This window comes from Elephantulus edwardii, unplaced genomic scaffold (assembly GCF_000299155.1).
Source record: "Elephantulus edwardii isolate Elephantulus edwardi_28Jun2011 unplaced genomic scaffold, EleEdw1.0 scaffold00157, whole genome shotgun sequence".
Taxonomy (NCBI): domain Eukaryota; kingdom Metazoa; phylum Chordata; class Mammalia; order Macroscelidea; family Macroscelididae; genus Elephantulus; species Elephantulus edwardii.
This window is the reverse complement of record NW_006399907.1, coordinates 4129846-4148943: the sequence shown is the minus strand read 5'-3', so window position 1 is coordinate 4148943 and position 19098 is coordinate 4129846. Positions and strand designations below refer to the sequence as shown.

General features: G+C 37.0%; 1 protein-coding gene across 2 annotated transcripts in view; it reads right to left on the bottom strand.

Annotated features, from left to right (window-relative positions):
- The window catches only part of CCDC91 (coiled-coil domain containing 91), a 392671-nt gene that overhangs the window by 158221 nt on the left and 215352 nt on the right, over positions 1 to 19098 (bottom strand). For both annotated transcript variants that reach the window (XM_006895069.1, XM_006895070.1), the window contains one exon: positions 11023 to 11130. In XM_006895069.1, the coding sequence (XP_006895131.1) occupies positions 11023 to 11130 (108 nt within the window). The remainder of the gene's footprint in view (positions 1 to 11022; positions 11131 to 19098) is intronic.

Here is a 19098-nt window from a genome sequence, read left to right as displayed (position 1 = left end):
TTGAGTGAAGAATAATTAAATAATTAGAATTTATAAATGCTTTTCTTTATAATAAAATGCTGGAGTCTTAGTTATCTAGTGCTTCTTGCTCTATTATATTATTATTGTAGCTACAAGTGAATACCTCTAATAAGGACATTTGTTCTCTGACTAGGAGGCTAAATGTCCAAATTCAGGGAGCCAAATTCTTCCTATTGGCTCTGATAAATCTTATTGCTTGCTCATTAGTTATATTCATTTGGTACAGTCTATACATCTATTACTCCCGAGATTGCTTATTTAATTTCTTTTGTACTTCAAAAAAGACTGATGATACACACTTCCCTATTAATACTATACCATTAATAAACACTCTCAAATGAGTTGATGCTATTCTGTGACCACAAGTACAGTGATTAGGATTTATAAAACATATTTAAGGGAACCCTGCTTGCTGAAACTGAGAAGGACCTGAAGTGCTTGTGGCAGAGGGTCAAGGAGTGCAGCTTTCAGGCTCAATATCAAGAAGACAAAGATTCTCATCACTGGACCAATTGGACCAATGATGGTGAAGAGACAGAGATTGTTCACAGCTTTAGTCCGCTTGGCTCCACAATCAACACTCTTGGCACCAGTAGCCAGGAAATTAAAAGACGTCTTGTGATGGGAAAGTCTGAGGTTAGGGACGTTTCCAAAGTTCTGAAGAGCAATGGTGTCTCTCTGGAGACTAGGTGTGTCTAATACAGGCCATGGTCTTTGCTATCACTTGTTATGCATCAGAGAGTTGGACAATGACCAAGGAGGATAGAAGGAGAACTGATGCCTTGGAGCTGCGGTGCTGGAGAAGAGTACTGAGGGTACCATGGACTGCTAGGAAAACAAATCAATTCTTCCTGGAGAGGGTTAAACCAGGCTGCTCCTTAGAGGCAAGGATTCTGAGGCTTCGTCTAACATACTTTGGACATGTTGTAAGGAGGGACCGGTCCTTGGAGAGGGACATCATGCTTGGTAGGGTGGAGGGACAGCAAAGGAGGGGAAGGCCCTCTATGAGGTGGATTGATTCAGTGACTGGGATAATCGGAATGGGTGTATCAGAGACAGTGCGACTGGCACAGGACAGAGCAGAGTTTAGGGATGTTGTACATAGAGTCGCTGAGTCGCAAGCGACTCGACGGCACATAACAACAACAACAACATTTAAGGGAAGGGGCTGCACAATTTAATTCATAGCAATTGCAAACTTCCTAGTAAAAGTGATACTAAAATCTTTAACACATATTAAAAAATTCTCTGCAAAAATAGAAAAACACTGTATTTTTAAAATTTGTTATCACTTACAAATACATATACAAATTGACAACAAAGATATGAGTGATATTTTATCTTAGTGATGCAGATATTTTTATGGTGATTAATTTGCACCTAATGGGAGGTGCCTAGCTTTCTAAAGGGTGGCCTAGTGATAAGAAGCTGTGCTGCAATTCTGAAGGCAAGAGGTTCAAATCCACTTGCTGCTCCACAGGAAAAGGATGGGCAAATCTCCTGCTGTGTAATTAACTGCCTCTGAAAACCCCTAGAGGGTCAGCTAAGAGCCAGTTCCAATTGGACAGTACAGAATAACAATAACAACACAGAATAATGCATCTAAAGAAGCTGTGCTATAATCTCAAAAGAAACAGGATTCAAATCCAGCAGCTGCTTTGTGGGAGGTGGATGGGCAATCTCTTCCATGTGATTTACTACCTGTGAAAATCGCTGGAGGGTCAGCTATAAGATGATCCAACTTGATGACATACAATAACAACAACAACAATATATAAATTAGACTTCAATAAATATGAAAAAATAATGTATTTTATATAACTTTGTTTTTAACTCCTACTATTTTCCTTTACCTACAATACCAATACTTCTCTTATGAAGTGTTCTCTTGAAACTCAAGAATTTAGTACTTTGTTACATATAAATCCTGCTGTTGTTTTTACGTGCCATTGAGTCACCGTGAGAACTATAGTGACCCTACAAACAGCAGCTCTGAAGCCTATTCCCATTGCCCTAGCCACTGAATCAATAATTTTAAAAAAAAAATCACTAGTGCAAAATGCGTGAGAAGGATAGGCAATCTCCTCCCATGCAGTTAACTATCTCTGAAAATCTACTGGAGGGATGGATATGGGTTGGTTCCAACTCTATGGTACGCAACAACAACAGTGCATAATAGGAACTCTGATTGCTTAGTAAGGAGTTGCACTGACAACCTAAAGGCGTGCAGTTCAAGTCCATCAGAGGCTTTACAGGAGAAAGATGGGCAATCTCTTCCCGTGCAACTTACAGCCTCTGCAAACCAGAAGGACAGCTATGAGTCAGTTCTAACTCAAGAGCAAAGAGCTTGAGAGTTTTTAAAGTGCATTTTAAAGCAGCTCTGTTGGCACCGTTCCCAGAGAAGTGCACTGCCAAACCAAAGGTGGTGTCTCTGGCAGTTCAAATTCACCAGTGACTCTCTCATAGAGAAAGATAAGCAATCTCCTTCAGTGCAATTTATATTTTCAAAAACCCATTGATGGGTCAACGATGAGTTGGTACTGATTCACTGGCATTGGACTTGAACTTACTGTTTTAGGGAGTTTTCTTTAGTGTATTTTTCTTATAATTAATCTTAGATCTGTCTTTCATGATAATGTACTGGCTTACTGTAGGTTGAGAATGTTGTCTTTTAAATAAGCTTTTACAGTAGAAAGCGTGGTAGACTAGAAGGTCTCAATTTTAGTTTATGACATAATTATAAATACTAGTATTCATTTTGCACAAATAAAATAACTCTCTAGAGATAATTTAAAGAAAGAAGAAAGAATGTTGGACTGAGGTTTATCTGATAACAACAAGAAACTGTCTTTGTTTTTTATTTTTACCTATAAAAATAAAGTGGTCACCCAAAATTTGTACACAAACATTTTCTGGAAACTAATTAAATAACTTTTCTAAGTGCAATCTGACCAATGCTTGAACAAGGTCACAGTTTGAACCACACCAATCATCTGGTTTGCAAGATTTCCTGCTGGACATCAACACCAACCACTCGTTAGACCCAAAACCACCTTGGGAAATAGTTGTGGCTAAGATTTACACAAACTAGTAATGGACTAAATTACTGGTTCAGTTAAAAAATCAGCCAGAAGCATATATAACATGACAGAAATTGGAAGGTGAATAAAAAAAGTGTTATATATCAAGACTTACTGTACCACTATAAAATTTTAGCTGAAAGTTTGAGACACAAATGTTGGAAGAAATAGTTACCTGTTCTCATATAAAACCTTATAATTATCATGAAATGCAGATTTGGTAAATAACATTTAGGGAAAGCTTATCACATCCTGAATAACTTTTAGATAGGAAATGCAATCATCATATCAAATACCTCTTATTTATTTCTTTAAAAATATGACTTTATCTAAACAAAAAATATGGAAAATAAAAAAGACAATGCTTAGCATTCCCTCATATCAAAAAAAGTACATCTGCTGGATGATAAAAGAAATTTCAAGTTATTTTATTTTTTTATATGGACTACAGAATTAGCATCATCATGCTAAATGGAGAAAAGACTGAAGTTGTCAAGGGTTTTATTTAACGTGGATCCACACTCCACATCTACAGGAGTGGCAATGAAGAAATCTAACAATGTATTATATAGGTTTAAACTGCTGCCAAGGATCTCTTAAAAGATGTCACTTTAAAGACAATGCTATGCCTGGCCCAAGGCTTGGCTTTTCAATCGCTTCATAAGCACATGAAAAGCTGAAATAAGGATAATGAAGGCCTATGAAGAATTAATGACTTTGACTGTGATGGTGAAAAAAAACACCACCCCAAATATACTATGAACTATCAAGAACTAGAAGCTGTGATAACATACTTTTAAAGAAAAGTCAGTGTTTTGAATCTGCCAACTGCTCTGAGGGAGATAGATGGACAATCTCCTATATTTAACTTCTACAGTTTTGGAAAACAGATAGAGGGGTCATTATGAGTCAAAAGTAACTAGATTAGATTTTTAACTGTTATAAGATTGTAGGTTTTGACCAGGACAAACAAATAAATGTTGGAAATGAGCCACAGTGCTGGTTAAAAGCAAGGTTAATACACTGGATATGTTACTGTATGTGCCAGTCCCTGGAAAAGGAGGCGCAGACTATATAACAATGAAAGAATTTTTCTTTTCCTTTTCAAAGAGAAGAGCAAACTGGGGAGGAGGGGTGAGCAGGAAGGAAAATGCAACAATGAATGAATGGAAATCCAAAGTCTCTGTAAATGTTCATTAAAATGAATAATAATAATAATAATAATAATAATACAAAACAAAGCCAACAAAGAAAATAATAACTAGTCCAAATATATTCTCTTCCATATAAGCTGTGGTAATAAAATTTCCCAATGGGGGGAGGGGAAGAATATCATTCAAGAAGAAAGCCAAGTGGTGTTGGAAGGACTAGGAAGAAAGAAAAAAACATTGAATTGACCTTACCAACTGCTACTCATGGGAAAGATGGGCAGTTTCCTCTCCTAAAAATTTATACCCTTGAAACTGAATGGAGAGTCACTTTGAATTGAAACTGACTCAGTGCCAGTGCTTTCTCCACCTCCATAAACCCTCCTTATTGTTTTTGTTTGCTTTTCTTTTTAAATTCAAACTGATACAAAGTCCAAGTTCATTTTTGTTTACAGATTTCAAATCCATCCAAATACCATCAGTATTTCTGTTTTTTAAATCATACTAGTTTATTTACAAAATTTGAATACATTGTTTTCCAGAAAGATTCTTTCAAATTCCCTTACCTCCATCCCCCATCAAATTGCATAGCTCTGTGATCAATTCCTCCTTCCTTTGCACCATCAGTATTTCTTGGAAAGACTACTGATCTTTGTTCAATTACTTTAGTGACTTTGTTAAAAAGCCAGTTGACCACAAATACAAGATTTTGTTTATAAATTGCTCGTTTAATTCCAAAGTTCTATATTCCTACCCTTTCAATGGTCTTGCAGTCCCTGAATATGGAATGGGGTTGCCTTTGTTTGGTTTTTTAAATTTTCTAGCAATGCTTTATGGGACATTTTTTTAAATTTTTTTTTTTTAAATCTTAATTGAGATTTTAACAAAACTTTATAGAAAACTTGGATTTCCATTCATTCATTGTCGTACATTTTCCATGTACGTTTGTACTTCTTTTAAAAAAATTTTCCCATACATTATTTTTAAAAAGATGCAGTCTAAATAGATTTTTCTTTAATCTCCTTTAATAAATTGATTTTACTTTAAAAAAAAAAAGAAAAAGAAAAGTAGAAGGGAAGAAAGAGAAAGACCCTCAAAGCAATCGACTGAAAGAGTGATTGCAAAAGCAGATAGAAACAGCAGAGACTGAGGCTCAGGCAAGATGGGGCAGGCTTGTGTTCTGCTATGTATGTGGGTGAGGTAGGTTGGAACTGGCTTGAGAGCACCCATAGGAATATAACTAACAATGGGTAAGGGGAAATTTTTCAGGAATCTTTCTCATGTTAATTTGGTAATCATTAAAGTACTTCATCCTGAACTCAAAGTGAAATATAAGCCTCTGTAAATGATCTATTCTCTCTGGAAGTTGACTCCTCTTGCATAAGGAAAATGCCCTATTTGAAACTGTGGCATCAACAACTCCAAGTTCTACTAACCCTATGTAGGGCAGATGGAAACCTGGTCAGATCCTGTGCCACTATCACAGCCTCTACCATGCTTAATCCCACTGTGCCAATTACTTTGTCATTCAACTTCCTCCCTCTCCTTTGTTGATCCTCTAAGTTTCCAAGCATGACATCCTCTTCCAAGGAGTTGCCTCTTTTGAAAATGTGCCCAAAATATGTGAGACGAACTTTCACCTCCTTCCCTCCAAAGAGCATCTTATCTACATTTCTTCCAACACAGATTTATTGCTATTATTTTGAATAAACATAAGATTTTACATTTTAGAATACTAGCATTAATTAAAAACAGAATGTCTGAAAAGCAAACAAAAGAATCTTGAGACAGGTTTAGCCCCAGCCTTAATCAATTTATATTAAGTACCAACTGTTTTCAACTTCCAGTCAGCAGGTTAGGAGATATCCCCAAACTCTCTTTAAGGAGTCATTGTCTTAATTAATCTTATTTTAAAACCAATCATCAACAGAAGCTTTAATCTAAGAAAAGGTTTGATGGCTAATATAAATTTTCAAAATTGGTAAAGTGGAAATATACATTCAGACTTCCCTGTTCAGTTTCCGTATGTGGCAAACCTGCAAGTCATTACTCTGATCCTTACAATAACAAAAATAATCCATGCTAAACAAGCTGAAGTGACATTTCCTGGATCCAAAAGTGCAGCTAAAGTGTTCCGTGGAGACAAAGATGACAAAGCTTCGTCTCTTCTACCCTGGGCATATTGCTAGGAGAGGATATTCCTTGGAAAGGGTGGAGGGTCAGTGAAGGACAGGAAGAGGCCAGGGAGACAGATGAACACAGCAATCGCAGCATTGAACTCGAATGTGCTGGCAATGGAAAGGATAGCACAGAATTGGACAGGGTTCAGGCCTGTTGTTCACAAAGTCACTATGAGTCACACTAGGCTGACAACACCTAACTACACAACAACCACTATGCAAAATGTTAGCAATATCTAGTAAAACTATTTGTTTAGTGAGTCATGTGCAGTTTTTGACAAGTCATTTCTACTTTCATTCAAACTTTCTTATTGGTTAGTTGTCAGAAAGACTGATTTTTTAAATTATGAGAATAACTGTAAGAATTCTGCCAGTTTTGTGCACAATAGGTCAACTTGCTAACCATAAGATCAGCAATATGAATCTTGTACCCACTCTCTGGGAGATTAATAGGCAATGTCCTTCCTTAAAGATCTGAAGTCTTGAAAAACCAATCAAGGGTCATGATGAGTTAGATATTCATTCAATTTCAGGTTTTTTCTTAGTATAATTGTACACTTTTTCTTTCATAACTTAAAGTATAGTAACTTGATAGCACAGTATTACACTTGGTCTTGCAAAGTCTTTTTATTGTTTATGGAACTAGTATCTGAATATGTCGGTAGATGAAATTTTTATCTTCATTTCTCATCCCCCAATATCTGTTTGTGTTTATGGCTTTTACTGACTTCTATTACTCTAGGTATAGATTCTGTTTTTAAAATTTTATTGTGGTAAACTCTATGTATAGCATAAAATCTTAACCATTTTAAGTGTCAGTTTGGTGGTACTATAGCCACAATGTTGTATAATCACCACCACTATTGTTCATTGGCACTGATTTGGAACTAATTTAAAGCTGATCCCTCAGCGGGATTTTTAGAGGCAGTAGATTGCATAGGAGGAGATGGCACATCTTTTCTCCCATAGAGCAGCTGGTGAATTCCGACTGTGTTCCTTTGGGTTAGCAGCACAGCTCTTTAACCACTAGACCACAAGAACTCCAATCATCACCACTATTTTAAAATCCTTTTCATCCTCTCAAGTAGAAACTCTGAAGCTATTAAGCAACAACTCTTCATTTCTTGCTCTCCCTTTAGGATCCACATTTTGTGACTAATAAGAGGTGCAATGACTTTCAAACATCAAGGAATATGTGATCTTAAATCAAGCAGAAAAAAGAGGATATAATCACATAAGGAAAAATATAGCAGGAGTTTGGTCTCAGAACTTCTATGTCCCCAAAGACACATTTAAGCTCTTGAGAGCAAATGTTTATTCTCTATTTGAGCTTCAAATGTCCAAGGTCTTTCATTGGTCTTGAGGTTCTCTTGGTCTAATTCATAAATAGTGGCATTATTAATCCAAAGGCTATGTCTCTCTTTAGTTCAAACCCATAAGAAATTTTAAGATAGAAAGGCAATCTCTTCTCCTAATATTTACAGTCTAGGAAACTTAATGAGTCAGTTCCAACTTATAGCAGTAAGACAGAGAAACGTGAATTTACTGGGTTTACCACAAGGTCATGACATATTATATATCCTAAGGCCTAATCAGCATGCATTCCCCAGATAATTCCTCTTCACCTGGTTAGTGTTCTTTCACTTCCTCTCGATATGGTCTTCCCAAGAGGATCATATTTCATACTTTAAGGCATTCTGAACGTCACTATTCTAGTAGGTGTATGTAATTATTTCTGACTGTTAATGTGAAATGTATTGACCCAATTACTGCAGAAAAGGCGGGAGCATGGTGGAGGTTATAAGTATGGGGCAAAATAGGGCAAAGTTTCTGATCTGCTCTTCAGAATCTTTATGAGTTATAGTTGAATCCAGGACATTATTAATAATAATGACAAATGTTGATTAACATCTTTTGATACGACTACTTAAAAAAAGTTTATCTTTGTGGTGTATATCTGCTTAAATCTCTGGCAAATTGTTAACTGTTTTCTATGTTGTTGAGTTTAAGAGTTTTAAAAACTATTTCAGATCAATTCTTTATCAGCTATGCATTCTGCAAATATTTTCTATTAATTTATGGCTTGCCTTTTGCGGCTTTTAAATATGTCTTTCACACAGGTGTCTAACTTTAATAAAGTTTAACTTACCCATTTTTGTCAATGTGTTGGTAGCATTAAAAATGTATTGCCAAACTCTAGGTCCCCTACACCATCTCCTGTGCTTTTGTGTAGAAGTTTTATAGTTCTGCATTTTACATTTAGGGACATGATCTACTTAATTGTGTGATAGGTGAAAGATTTGTGTTTAAGATCATTTTCCTGTATTTTGACATACTTGTTTTAATAGTATTTGTTGAAAGGGGTAATCTCAGGGAGCTCTGGTGGCCTAGAGGCAAGAAGTTGTGCTGCAATCAAAGGCATGAGGTTTGAAACCACCAGCTGATCCACAGGAAAAAGATGGGCAGTCTCCTCTTGTAGGATTAACTGCCTCTGAAAACTTGCAGGAGGGTCAGTTCTGAATCAATGGGCGACAAAAATTCTCAGTTACCATATTTGAAGTTGTATGTTCCTGTACTATTACATTACATTCATCTTTCAGTGGCTGTTATTTAGGCAATAACATAATCTCTTAACTAATGTAGTGTCATATAAAGTTTTAAAATTCATGTACCCTCCACTATTCTTACTTTCTTTAGCATCATGTTGGCATTTCTAACTTTTGTGGCTTTCTACATAAATTTCAAAGTTAGAATTTTTTTTAATATTCACAAAATAGTTTACTAGGATTTAGAATCAGATTATATAAAATCTATAGATCTAGTTGGGGAAAGAAATCTGGAGAACAACCACTTGGCCAACTGACTAGAAGAGGTCTATATTTGTTCCCATCCCAAAGAAGGGCAACCTACAACAGCCCTAAACCCTCCCCTCTCCTGTGCCAATCTCATTGTCTCTGATACACCTACCCTTATTACCCCAGTCACTTAATCAATCCATCTCATTGCAAGTCTTGCTCTCCTGCGCCGTCCCTCCACCTTTCCAAGCATGATATCCTCTCCAAGGACTGGTCCCTCCTTGCAACATGTCTAAAGTATGTCAGATGAAGCTTCAGAATCCTTGTCTCCAAGGAACAGCCTGGCAACACCCTCTCCAAGATAAACCTGTTTGATCTCTTAGCAGATCAGATAACTCTGAAAAGATATGTAGAACATTATCCATGAAGAATACAAATGGTTATTGCAAAGACGAGGGGGAAAAGAACAGACTAACATGGGCAAGACTCGGAAAATTGCACTAGAACGCCAAGAAACCAAAGCAAAGAGAAAAAAATCAGGAAGTTACGAAGCTGAGTAGAAGATTCAAAGGGCAGCTAAGTAAGAAAAAGCTAAGAATTAAGAATCGGCATAACAGAACCTAATATACTCAAAACATATATTTACTCCTTTTCAGGAAAAAGATGCTTACTCCTCTCTTAGAACAAATTACTAACTGACAGCACAGTCAATAGCTTCTAATGATGGACCAAAAATCAACATAAATAAAATCATTAAAATATTAAATCCAAAATAAAGCAAAGCAGGAGGGTACAAGGAATAAAAGAAAAACAAGCACCTAGATGGTTCAGTTAAACTAAACAAAGTAGTAATACATTAATTGCTTTTAAACAATATATTTAAAAGCAAAGATTGTTGGATTGATGAAAAAGCCAGCCATAACCTTATGTGGCCTACACCTCCTTCACCCTGTAGCCATTCAAGTCATTCTAGTTTATAGTGACCCATATGTTACAGAATGGGACTATTTTATGGGGCCTTCTTGGCTATGAATACTATAGAAGCAGATAACTAAATGGCTCATCTTTGGTGCTGCTAGGTAATCTTGAACCAATAAACTTCTGATTAAAAGTTGAGGGCAAAATATTTATACCATCTAGGAATCTTAAACTACCCCTAATCATGTTTTCCTAATTTTTAGTAAATTTCTGACCCCAATTCCTTTAAGTCACATTTATTTAATTTTCACTTCTCCATTTTATTTTATTAAAAAATGATTCTGGAAACTTCTTACAAATATTACTTATACTTGGAGAGCTCTTGCACTACTTCTTTAATGTAAATTAGCTAACTGTTTAATCTTCCTAAGATATTAAATCAAAGAAAAAATAGCTTCAGTCAATCACATCAAATAGAGACTAAAGCCTATATGGAATAAAAGATATTCATACATAAATATATACTTGAAAAGTATAAAAGCTATACATTTAAAATCTATGACACACACAAAAATGTAATTGCTGTACTAATTCCATCCTTTGCATTTGTTATTTGGTAAATAATATTATAACCTTGTATTTAACCCAAGAATTATCATTTATTTTTATAGAGATTCATATTTTAGGTCTTTACAGCCTTGCTTTGAGTTGACTGTAAAATTCCCAAATTTTAACCTTGAGTTTACATAAGCATATTTTTCTCCAAAATACACCAAGGAGGGTAAATGGAACGAAACTGAATAAACAGTTGCAAAGCTCTCAGGGGAGGGGAGAGTTAGAAGAAAGGTATAAATATATGATAGATGTTCACTTTTATTACCTGAGCATTCAGCAGCTCCTCACACTTGTGTGCTTGTTTCTCAATTGCAGAAATATACTGTTTTTCAATAGCTTCTACTTGTTGTTTAACTGAAGACTGTAGTAATGCCTGAAAACAAACAAAGTCATTTTAAGCTCAAACAAAACTTGGAGTCTACTGCTGGCATGATAATGTTTTTTACAATTATGCGTATCTGTAATTTGATACTCTTCTGCATCTACAAAATAAGCATTTGCAAATACTGAAGCACATCCATATATAACATTACTTTAAGCTTTTATTTTTCTGTTTTCCTGTAGCCAAGAGTTTACTGGCTCAGGCACTCCTTCCAAACACCTTTTCCTTAAAAAACGCAAGTCACAGAATATGATAAAGAGAGTGAATAGTTCTGTTATATATAAACTCAGCGTAGTGAAGACCACACAGGATGAGAAAGCGTATGAAAGCTGCTTAAAAAAAAAATAGCAAAAGGGAAAAAAACCAGACATATTTCACTGGCTGACAAAACTCCACATCCTCTCGGCACACTGTAATATCCCATGGGCCAAGCATGATCTTCAAGACCACAAGTCAAGTAAAAGCAGATGGAAACTCTGAGCAATTTCAAACATAAAAGAACTGCCCCCCAGGAAGTTCACGCCCCTAATATGAAAAGGTATAAGTCAGTGTGCAAAAGTCGGCAGCAGTATTCATGAAAAGTAATAAAATGTGGAACACTGGACATACTTAATGTAGTAGTGGAAATGTTGGACCCTCCGTTCATTAAACCTAAATGTGTTAACTCTTTTCTATGGGAAGCCAAATCAGCATTTGAAGATGTGCCACACACTAACTCCTTCACTGCAGATGCTTAGATTATTATCACATTTTTTCCTTTCCCTTTTTAAAGCATTATATGTTACAGCTAAATGTTCTTAATATTTTACATGCTTTTTGTATATCTTAAATCATTCTGAAATATGCATTCAACATATATGTATAGAAGTTTTTTAGCAAATATTCTATTTTTAAAAGTCTATGTGGATAATAAACTACTCATAATCAAAATAGTAAGTTGAAACAGACACAAGTCTTATAGAAAACAGACTTTTGGCACATTCACCAAGAAAAAGAAAATAAGCCAAATCTTTTAAATAATCTCTGTTTTGAAAATAGATTTACTTGGTTGGAAACAACATGCATTAAGATGCTAAATAAATATGAATGTATTTATGTTTTTTTTAAAAAAAAAACACTAAGACAAAAATATTTTTAAAGCCTCTCTAAGAGTCTCCCTGATTTTTAAATAATTAACTTTCTTTGGCAAATGTCAGAGAGTCTGATGATCTTACTACTCCTGAAATTCGGTAGTTGCTATTCTGAAACTACATGAGGAATTACTTGTAATAAGTAATAATGAAAGTTCGGAGATTAAATAGAAATATTAGGAACTGTAATATGGTCGCTATTGTTTGGTGCCAGAGTCAGCCCTGATCCACAGTGACCCAATGTAAAACAGAATGAAGTGCTGCTCAGTCCTGTTGCCATCCTCACAAATTATTGCTTTGTGAGCCTGCTGTTGCAGTCACTGTGTCAATCTCTCTCATTGAGAGCTTCCCTCTTTATTTCTATTCTTTCTCTTTATTTATTTATTCCTCCTTTTTTCTATTTTACTAACATGATGCCCTTCTCTAGTGACTGATCCCTCCTGATAGCACTCAAAGTGGATGAGACTGAATCTCACCATCCTCTCTTCTCAGGAACATTCTAGCTGTTGTAGTTAGGTGCAACTGAATCAAGTATGACTCACAGCAATTCTATGAACACATATCTGAACCCTGTCTTCTGCTGTGCCATTCTCACAATCTCTGATGCCTTCAACTCCACTGCAGCTGTCACTGTGTCAATTCACCTGGTTAAGGGTCTTCCTGCTCTTTGCCATCCTTCCACTTTTTCAAGTATGATGTCCCTGTCCAAGAAATAACACCTCCTAGCAACATGCCCAAAATATGTGAGACGATGAGACGAAGCTTCATCATTCTAGGCTCCATGGAGCACTCTGGCTACACCCTCTTCAGGATGTATCTGTTAGTGCTTTTGGAAGTTCATGAGATATATAACACTCTTGTACAACACAAAAATTCAAAGACATCAACTCTTCTTCTATGTTCACTGTCCAGCTCTTAGATGCAAAACAAGTGACTGAAAAGACCATGGCCTGAATCAGATGCACCTTAGTCCCTAAATAGATACAGTTACTCACCTGGCTTTAATCCTTAGGTTTAGATATCTTCTAACTACAATAATAATAATAAACTTATATTCATTATATAAATTAATATCAAAGCATCTATATATTAATACCAAGCATCTTGATCTCTTTACAGTATCATGAGGAAATTAAATTCCTAGCATATCAATGGCATAGCCAGGCTGCGCCTTGGAGGGAAGGACTCTGAAGCTTCGTCTGACATACTTTGGCCATCTGCAAGGCAGTATCAGTCCTTGGAGAGGGATGTCATGCTTGGGAGGGTGAAAGGACAGTGCTGGAGAGAAAGACCCTCAACTAAATAGGTTGATTCAGTCAATTTGTGTGTTGGAGACAATAAGATTGGCACGAGATAGAGCAGGGTTTAGGGCTGTTGTAAATAAGAGTCATTATGAGTTGCAGGCGACTCAATGACACATATCAACAACAACAGCAACATTATAATATAGTATTTGTATAGTTTAAAAAAAATTAAAGAATGGTGTTAATACCTGACTGCCATTAGCATACAGACTTTTGGAATAATCAATATAATTGCCTACAAAAACATAGGATCTTCTGTAGAGAGAAATATTCTTTTTTCAGTTATTTTTTCTTAATGAAAAAATTTCCATTATTTTATTTAATGGAAATATAAGGCTTCACTTCCCTCACTGACATAATCCCAAAGATCCTACGTATATTCATATCTGTCTCTGCATTGCTTACACAGACAGGTCATGTTTTAAATTTCTGGGCAGCCAAAAGAATGCTAGGAGACATATACACTCATTGGCACTAACCACTGTATTCACCTATGATAAAGCTGGATACACAAGACTTCTACAATGCTGGCAAATGCAAGTAATTATTATTATTTACAAAAAAAACAAATAGTAACAACACATTTCTAATAGAAAACCCTTAAATTTACTCAAATTACTCATGCCCATTCTTTTTTTTTTAGCATGTGAACGCTTTATTATTTGTTGTTGATATATGCTCTTTTTTTAATTATTATTAAATTTTATTAGTTTTAATGAACATTTACAGAGATTCTGGGTTCTCATTCATTCATTGTTGTACTGTTTTCTCTACCCTCCTCCCCAGTTCGTTCTTCTTCCACCCCCCCGGAATGTCTGTTTTAAATGTCCAATTGCCACAGTGCTTGTCAAAGCCAGTTCTGATTAATCTCCTTTGTCAGTGTGTCCTTCGCCATTCCCTATCACTCCTCCCTGAGAGAGACTTCACCCTGATTCATAAGGAAAAGGGGATGGCGTATTCTCTTAGCTACTTCCTGCTGAAAAGGGATGCTGTGGGTTTCAGGGTGAAGATCTCATAACTGGGAAGAAACACCATGGTCAAAGATCTAGCTACCACTAAGCTGCCTGAGTATCTGCAAGTGGGCTTTGCTGGCTTCTCTGGCCCTCTGACACTCAGTTACACAGTTCTGCACAGCTGTTCTGTCCCAACACTTCACAAAATGGAAGTACTGCATGCGAGTCCTGCACAGGGTGTGCACAGGCTTGTCTGGCCTGCACATAAAGTGCTGCTGCTCTTTTAACTCCACTGGCAAGATTTCTGCCAAAAGAATCCAACTCAATCTTTCCATGGGAAAAAATTATATATAAGATATTCTGAGGCAACATGTGCACCACACATACTAAGGTCTCTAACCTGCAGGGGCATATATGACATCTCTTTTAGTTTTGCTAGCCAGCAAGCCTTTTTTTTCACATTTTATTTTTTAAAAATTTCCATTCGTTCATTGTTGCACACTTTCCTCCCTGCCCCCCCCCTTGGCTTTTCTCTTTGAAAAGTAAAAAAAAAAACAACAAATAAAGCCACTGTAATATAAAACCTCTCCCTCGCACCCCCCTCCCCACCCCCGTTCACTATGCAGGTTTCATTCTGGACTCTTGTCATGACAATAATACCTAATCAATACTCTCCCTCATCTGTTTCAATGCAGTATATATTATTTATTCCCTCCTGGTTTCCTCCCAACTCCGTTATCAGTTCCTCTTTACAACAGTGGCACTATGCAGTATTTGTCTTTTTTGTGACTGAGGTATTTCACTCAGCATAATGTCCTCCAGGGTCACCCATTTTGAATAATATTTCATGTGTTCCTTGTTTTTAATGCAGCATAGTATTCCATTGTGTGGATATACCACAGCTTCGCTATCCCTTCATTTGCTGATGGGCACTTGGGTTGTTTCCAACTCTGCTGCTGTAAATAAAGCCACAATAAACATGGGTGAGCATATATCTGCTTGGGTGGCAATTATGGTTTCTTTAGGGTATAATCCCAGCAGTGGAATTGCTGGGTCAAATGGTATTCCATTTCCTACTTGTTGAGAAAGTGCCATATCGCCTTCCACAGTGGTTGCACCATTTTACACTCCCACCAGCAGTGAATAAGAGTTCCAGTTTCTCCACAACTTTGCCAGCATTGGTTGTTTGCTGTTTCATTAAATTTTTACAGAAGCCACTGTACTACCTAAATCTGTGGAATAGCAAGTCCACCAATTTGTCTTTTGACATCTTGTGCCATCTTCAGTGTTTGTTCTAGATTCCTAGATTTAGAAAAGAGCTCTAGTGATGTAGCTTTATTGCATTATGTTGTTAATCAAAAAGCTACACCTCTCTGGAGGTCCAAATCCACTAGCGATTCTAAAGAAAAAAGATAGGCAATATCTTGCTGTCCAATTTATAGACTTAGAAACTGAATGGGGTATCACCTATGAGTCTGCTCAGATTCAAAGGCAAATATTTGACCTGACATGTTTAGGATGTTCTTGGTGTAGAGAAAAGGAGTTCTTTGTCCAAATGATACGCTCCACTTGAAACTCTCCTTCTTGATGGTAATGAGGTATCTCTGCACCTCTGTAAAGCTTACTTCTCATTTATGTCAACCTCTTGTCAAATTTCAAGGTTTGCTCCTTTTACCAGGACTACATACTGGCCAAACCTCTTAACAAATCATAAATAAGCTTCATCTACCTAATCTCAGTCAAACATTTGGTGGGATTTATATGACCTGGATTGGAAAGACAATATAAAAACAATTTCCACACCACATCCTACAATTTAAACACTAAATTATGATTTTTACTAGATTATTTCAATTGAAAGGAGTCTTATAAAGGAAATACACTAATATTTACTTATCATTCATGGGGTTAGCCTAAAAGTTGGCTTTTTTAGCCATTACATTGAGCCCCTCTGATCTCCAGCTAATTTAACTAGAGACACATGGTCTTGCAAGTTATCTACAACTGTAGGACTGGGGGGAGGGGAGTGGGGTGGAGAGAGAGCGAGTGCTTCCCACATTGAGGAAGAAGGCTTATGGCAGCAAGACTTGCGACGGGCAAGACTTGAGGCACACTAGAGCAAGACCCTGTTGAGAGCAAGATCTTGGTGGCAAGACCCTGGCTGGTGATGGTGGCGGACAGACTATGGCACTGCTGTGGAGAAACTGTGGCAAAGTACAAGCAGAGGAGTGCTGAGATAAAAGGCACAGTTAAAGGTGTTTGTAATTCGTGCCAGATGCTTGAAGGAGAACCATCTGAAATGAGGCAAACCTTGCTGGATGTTTGGATTTGACAGCTGAACTGAAACCAGAGCCTGGATTAACTATGGAATTGTAACTTGGAACTGATGAGCTAAAAGTTGGATTTGCATTAGGTGATATTCTTTGCCTCCCCTGTTCTCCAATTATTTCCCTAATAAATCTTATTCAGTACCACAACCCCGAGTCTGTTGAACAACGACAAATAAATGAACCTTTTGCTGCTGATGTGGCTCTGGAGGCACCACATTGCTGGGCTATGCTACTCTCTCTCCCTCTAACCCTTTCTGAGAGACACTCATGGCCTTGTGCCCTGATGTCCCATTTTCTGCTTTCCAGACACCATTATTGTTGTTGTTCTTGTTGTTCGGAGTCATCAAGTTGGGTAAAATCCATAGCAACCCAATGAACAACAGATGTGAACCCTGTCCTATTCTGTACCATCTTTACAATTTCTGACACACCAGAGCCCATTCCTGTAGTTATTGTGTCAATTCATCTTATTAAGGGTCTTGATCTCTTTCGCCAACCCTCCACCTTTCCAAGCATGATATCCCTCTCCAGGAATAGCCTCTCCCGGGAACAAGTCCAAATTATGTGGGAACAGGCTTTAGCCTTCAAAGAACAACCTAAGAGCACCTTCTCCAAGATATACCTGTTTGTTATTTTGGTAGACAACTGAATATTCAGTATTCTTCTCTGACACTATAGCACAAAGGCATTAATTATTTTGTCATCCTTATTAACTGCCCAGCTCTCAGATGCATAGCAAGAGATTGAAAAGATGATGGCCTGAATCAGATGCATTAGTCCTCAAATGGATACTACTGCTCCTCAAGATTTGGAGAGGCCCCTGACTGCAGACTTTCCTAGTGTAATATATCTCCTGACAGCTGGTACCAAGGGTGCTGATTCAGGGTCCAAGAAAGATGAAACTGTTGATAGTTTATTCTATTCTCCATCTATCATGATATTCCCTATTGATACAATGGCGAGACTTTTTGTGTTTTTGATGTTGAGATGCAATCCATATTGAAGGCTGTATCTTTGAGCTTTTGTAATAAGTGATGTTCACTTTCAGGAGGCAAGATTGTGTCTTCTGCATAGCATAGGTTATATACAAGTCTTCTTCCAAGCCTAAGGCCACACACTAGAGTCTTGTTTCTCAAATAATTTGTTCAGCATACATATTGAACCGGTATGGAGAAAGGACACAACTCTGATGCACACCCTTCTTAATTCCAAAATATGTAGTATTCCCTTCCTCTGTAAAAGCAACATTCTTTCGGTTTCACATGATCACAATTTAGTGTTCTCAGAATTTGTTATGTTCCACATAGTCAAATGCCTTTGCATAGGCAATAAAACACAAATAGGCAATCTTCTGCTCTGCTTGCTCTAACCCAGAATCCATCTGACATCAGCAAAGATTATTCTGGTGCCACGGTATCTTCTAAATCCAGCTTGAACTTCTGTTAGTTCTCCATGTACTGTTCTAGCCTTTTCTGGAATATTTTCAGCAGTATTTTATTTGCATGTGATATTAATGATAATATTAAACAATTTGCACACTCTGTTGGAACACCTTCGTGGGAATGGGAACAAAAATGGAACTCTTACAGTCAGTAGACCAGTCAATTGTTCTTTAAATTTCCAGACAGAGACTGGTGGGCATGTCCAGGGATGCATCTGTCAGTTAAAATATGTCAATGCATATTCCATCAATATAACGAAATATAATTTTATTAGCTTTTTCCCCCCCTCTACTAGATCTGCGCTGGAGAGGGTGAAAACAAGTTGCTCCTTAGAGGTGAGAATTTTGAAGCTGCACCCACATATTTTGGGCATGTGACCAAGTGGGACCAGTCCTTAGAAAAGGACATCATAATTGGAAGGGTGGAGGGACAGTGCAGGAGAGAAAGCTCCAGGATGAGATGGATTGACTCAGTGATTGGAGAGTTGGAATTAAATTAGTCAGTGACGAGGACATTGGTTCAGAACAGGGTAGGGCTCATAGTTATTGTACATAGAGTTGCTATGAGTCACAGGTGACTCAATGACACCTAACACCACCACTTAATTTGTACACCATATACTCATTTTCTTCTAATACTTAAAGGACAGAATAGTCAAGACTGGCCAAGTTGCAGTTTTGAGTTCTTGTTCCTCTACACGAAATTAACTTTTATATACTTCTATATCTAGTGGCCAAATTCTATATCACTTGGCCAACTGACTAGAAGAGATCGATATTTGTTCCTATCCCAAAGAAAGG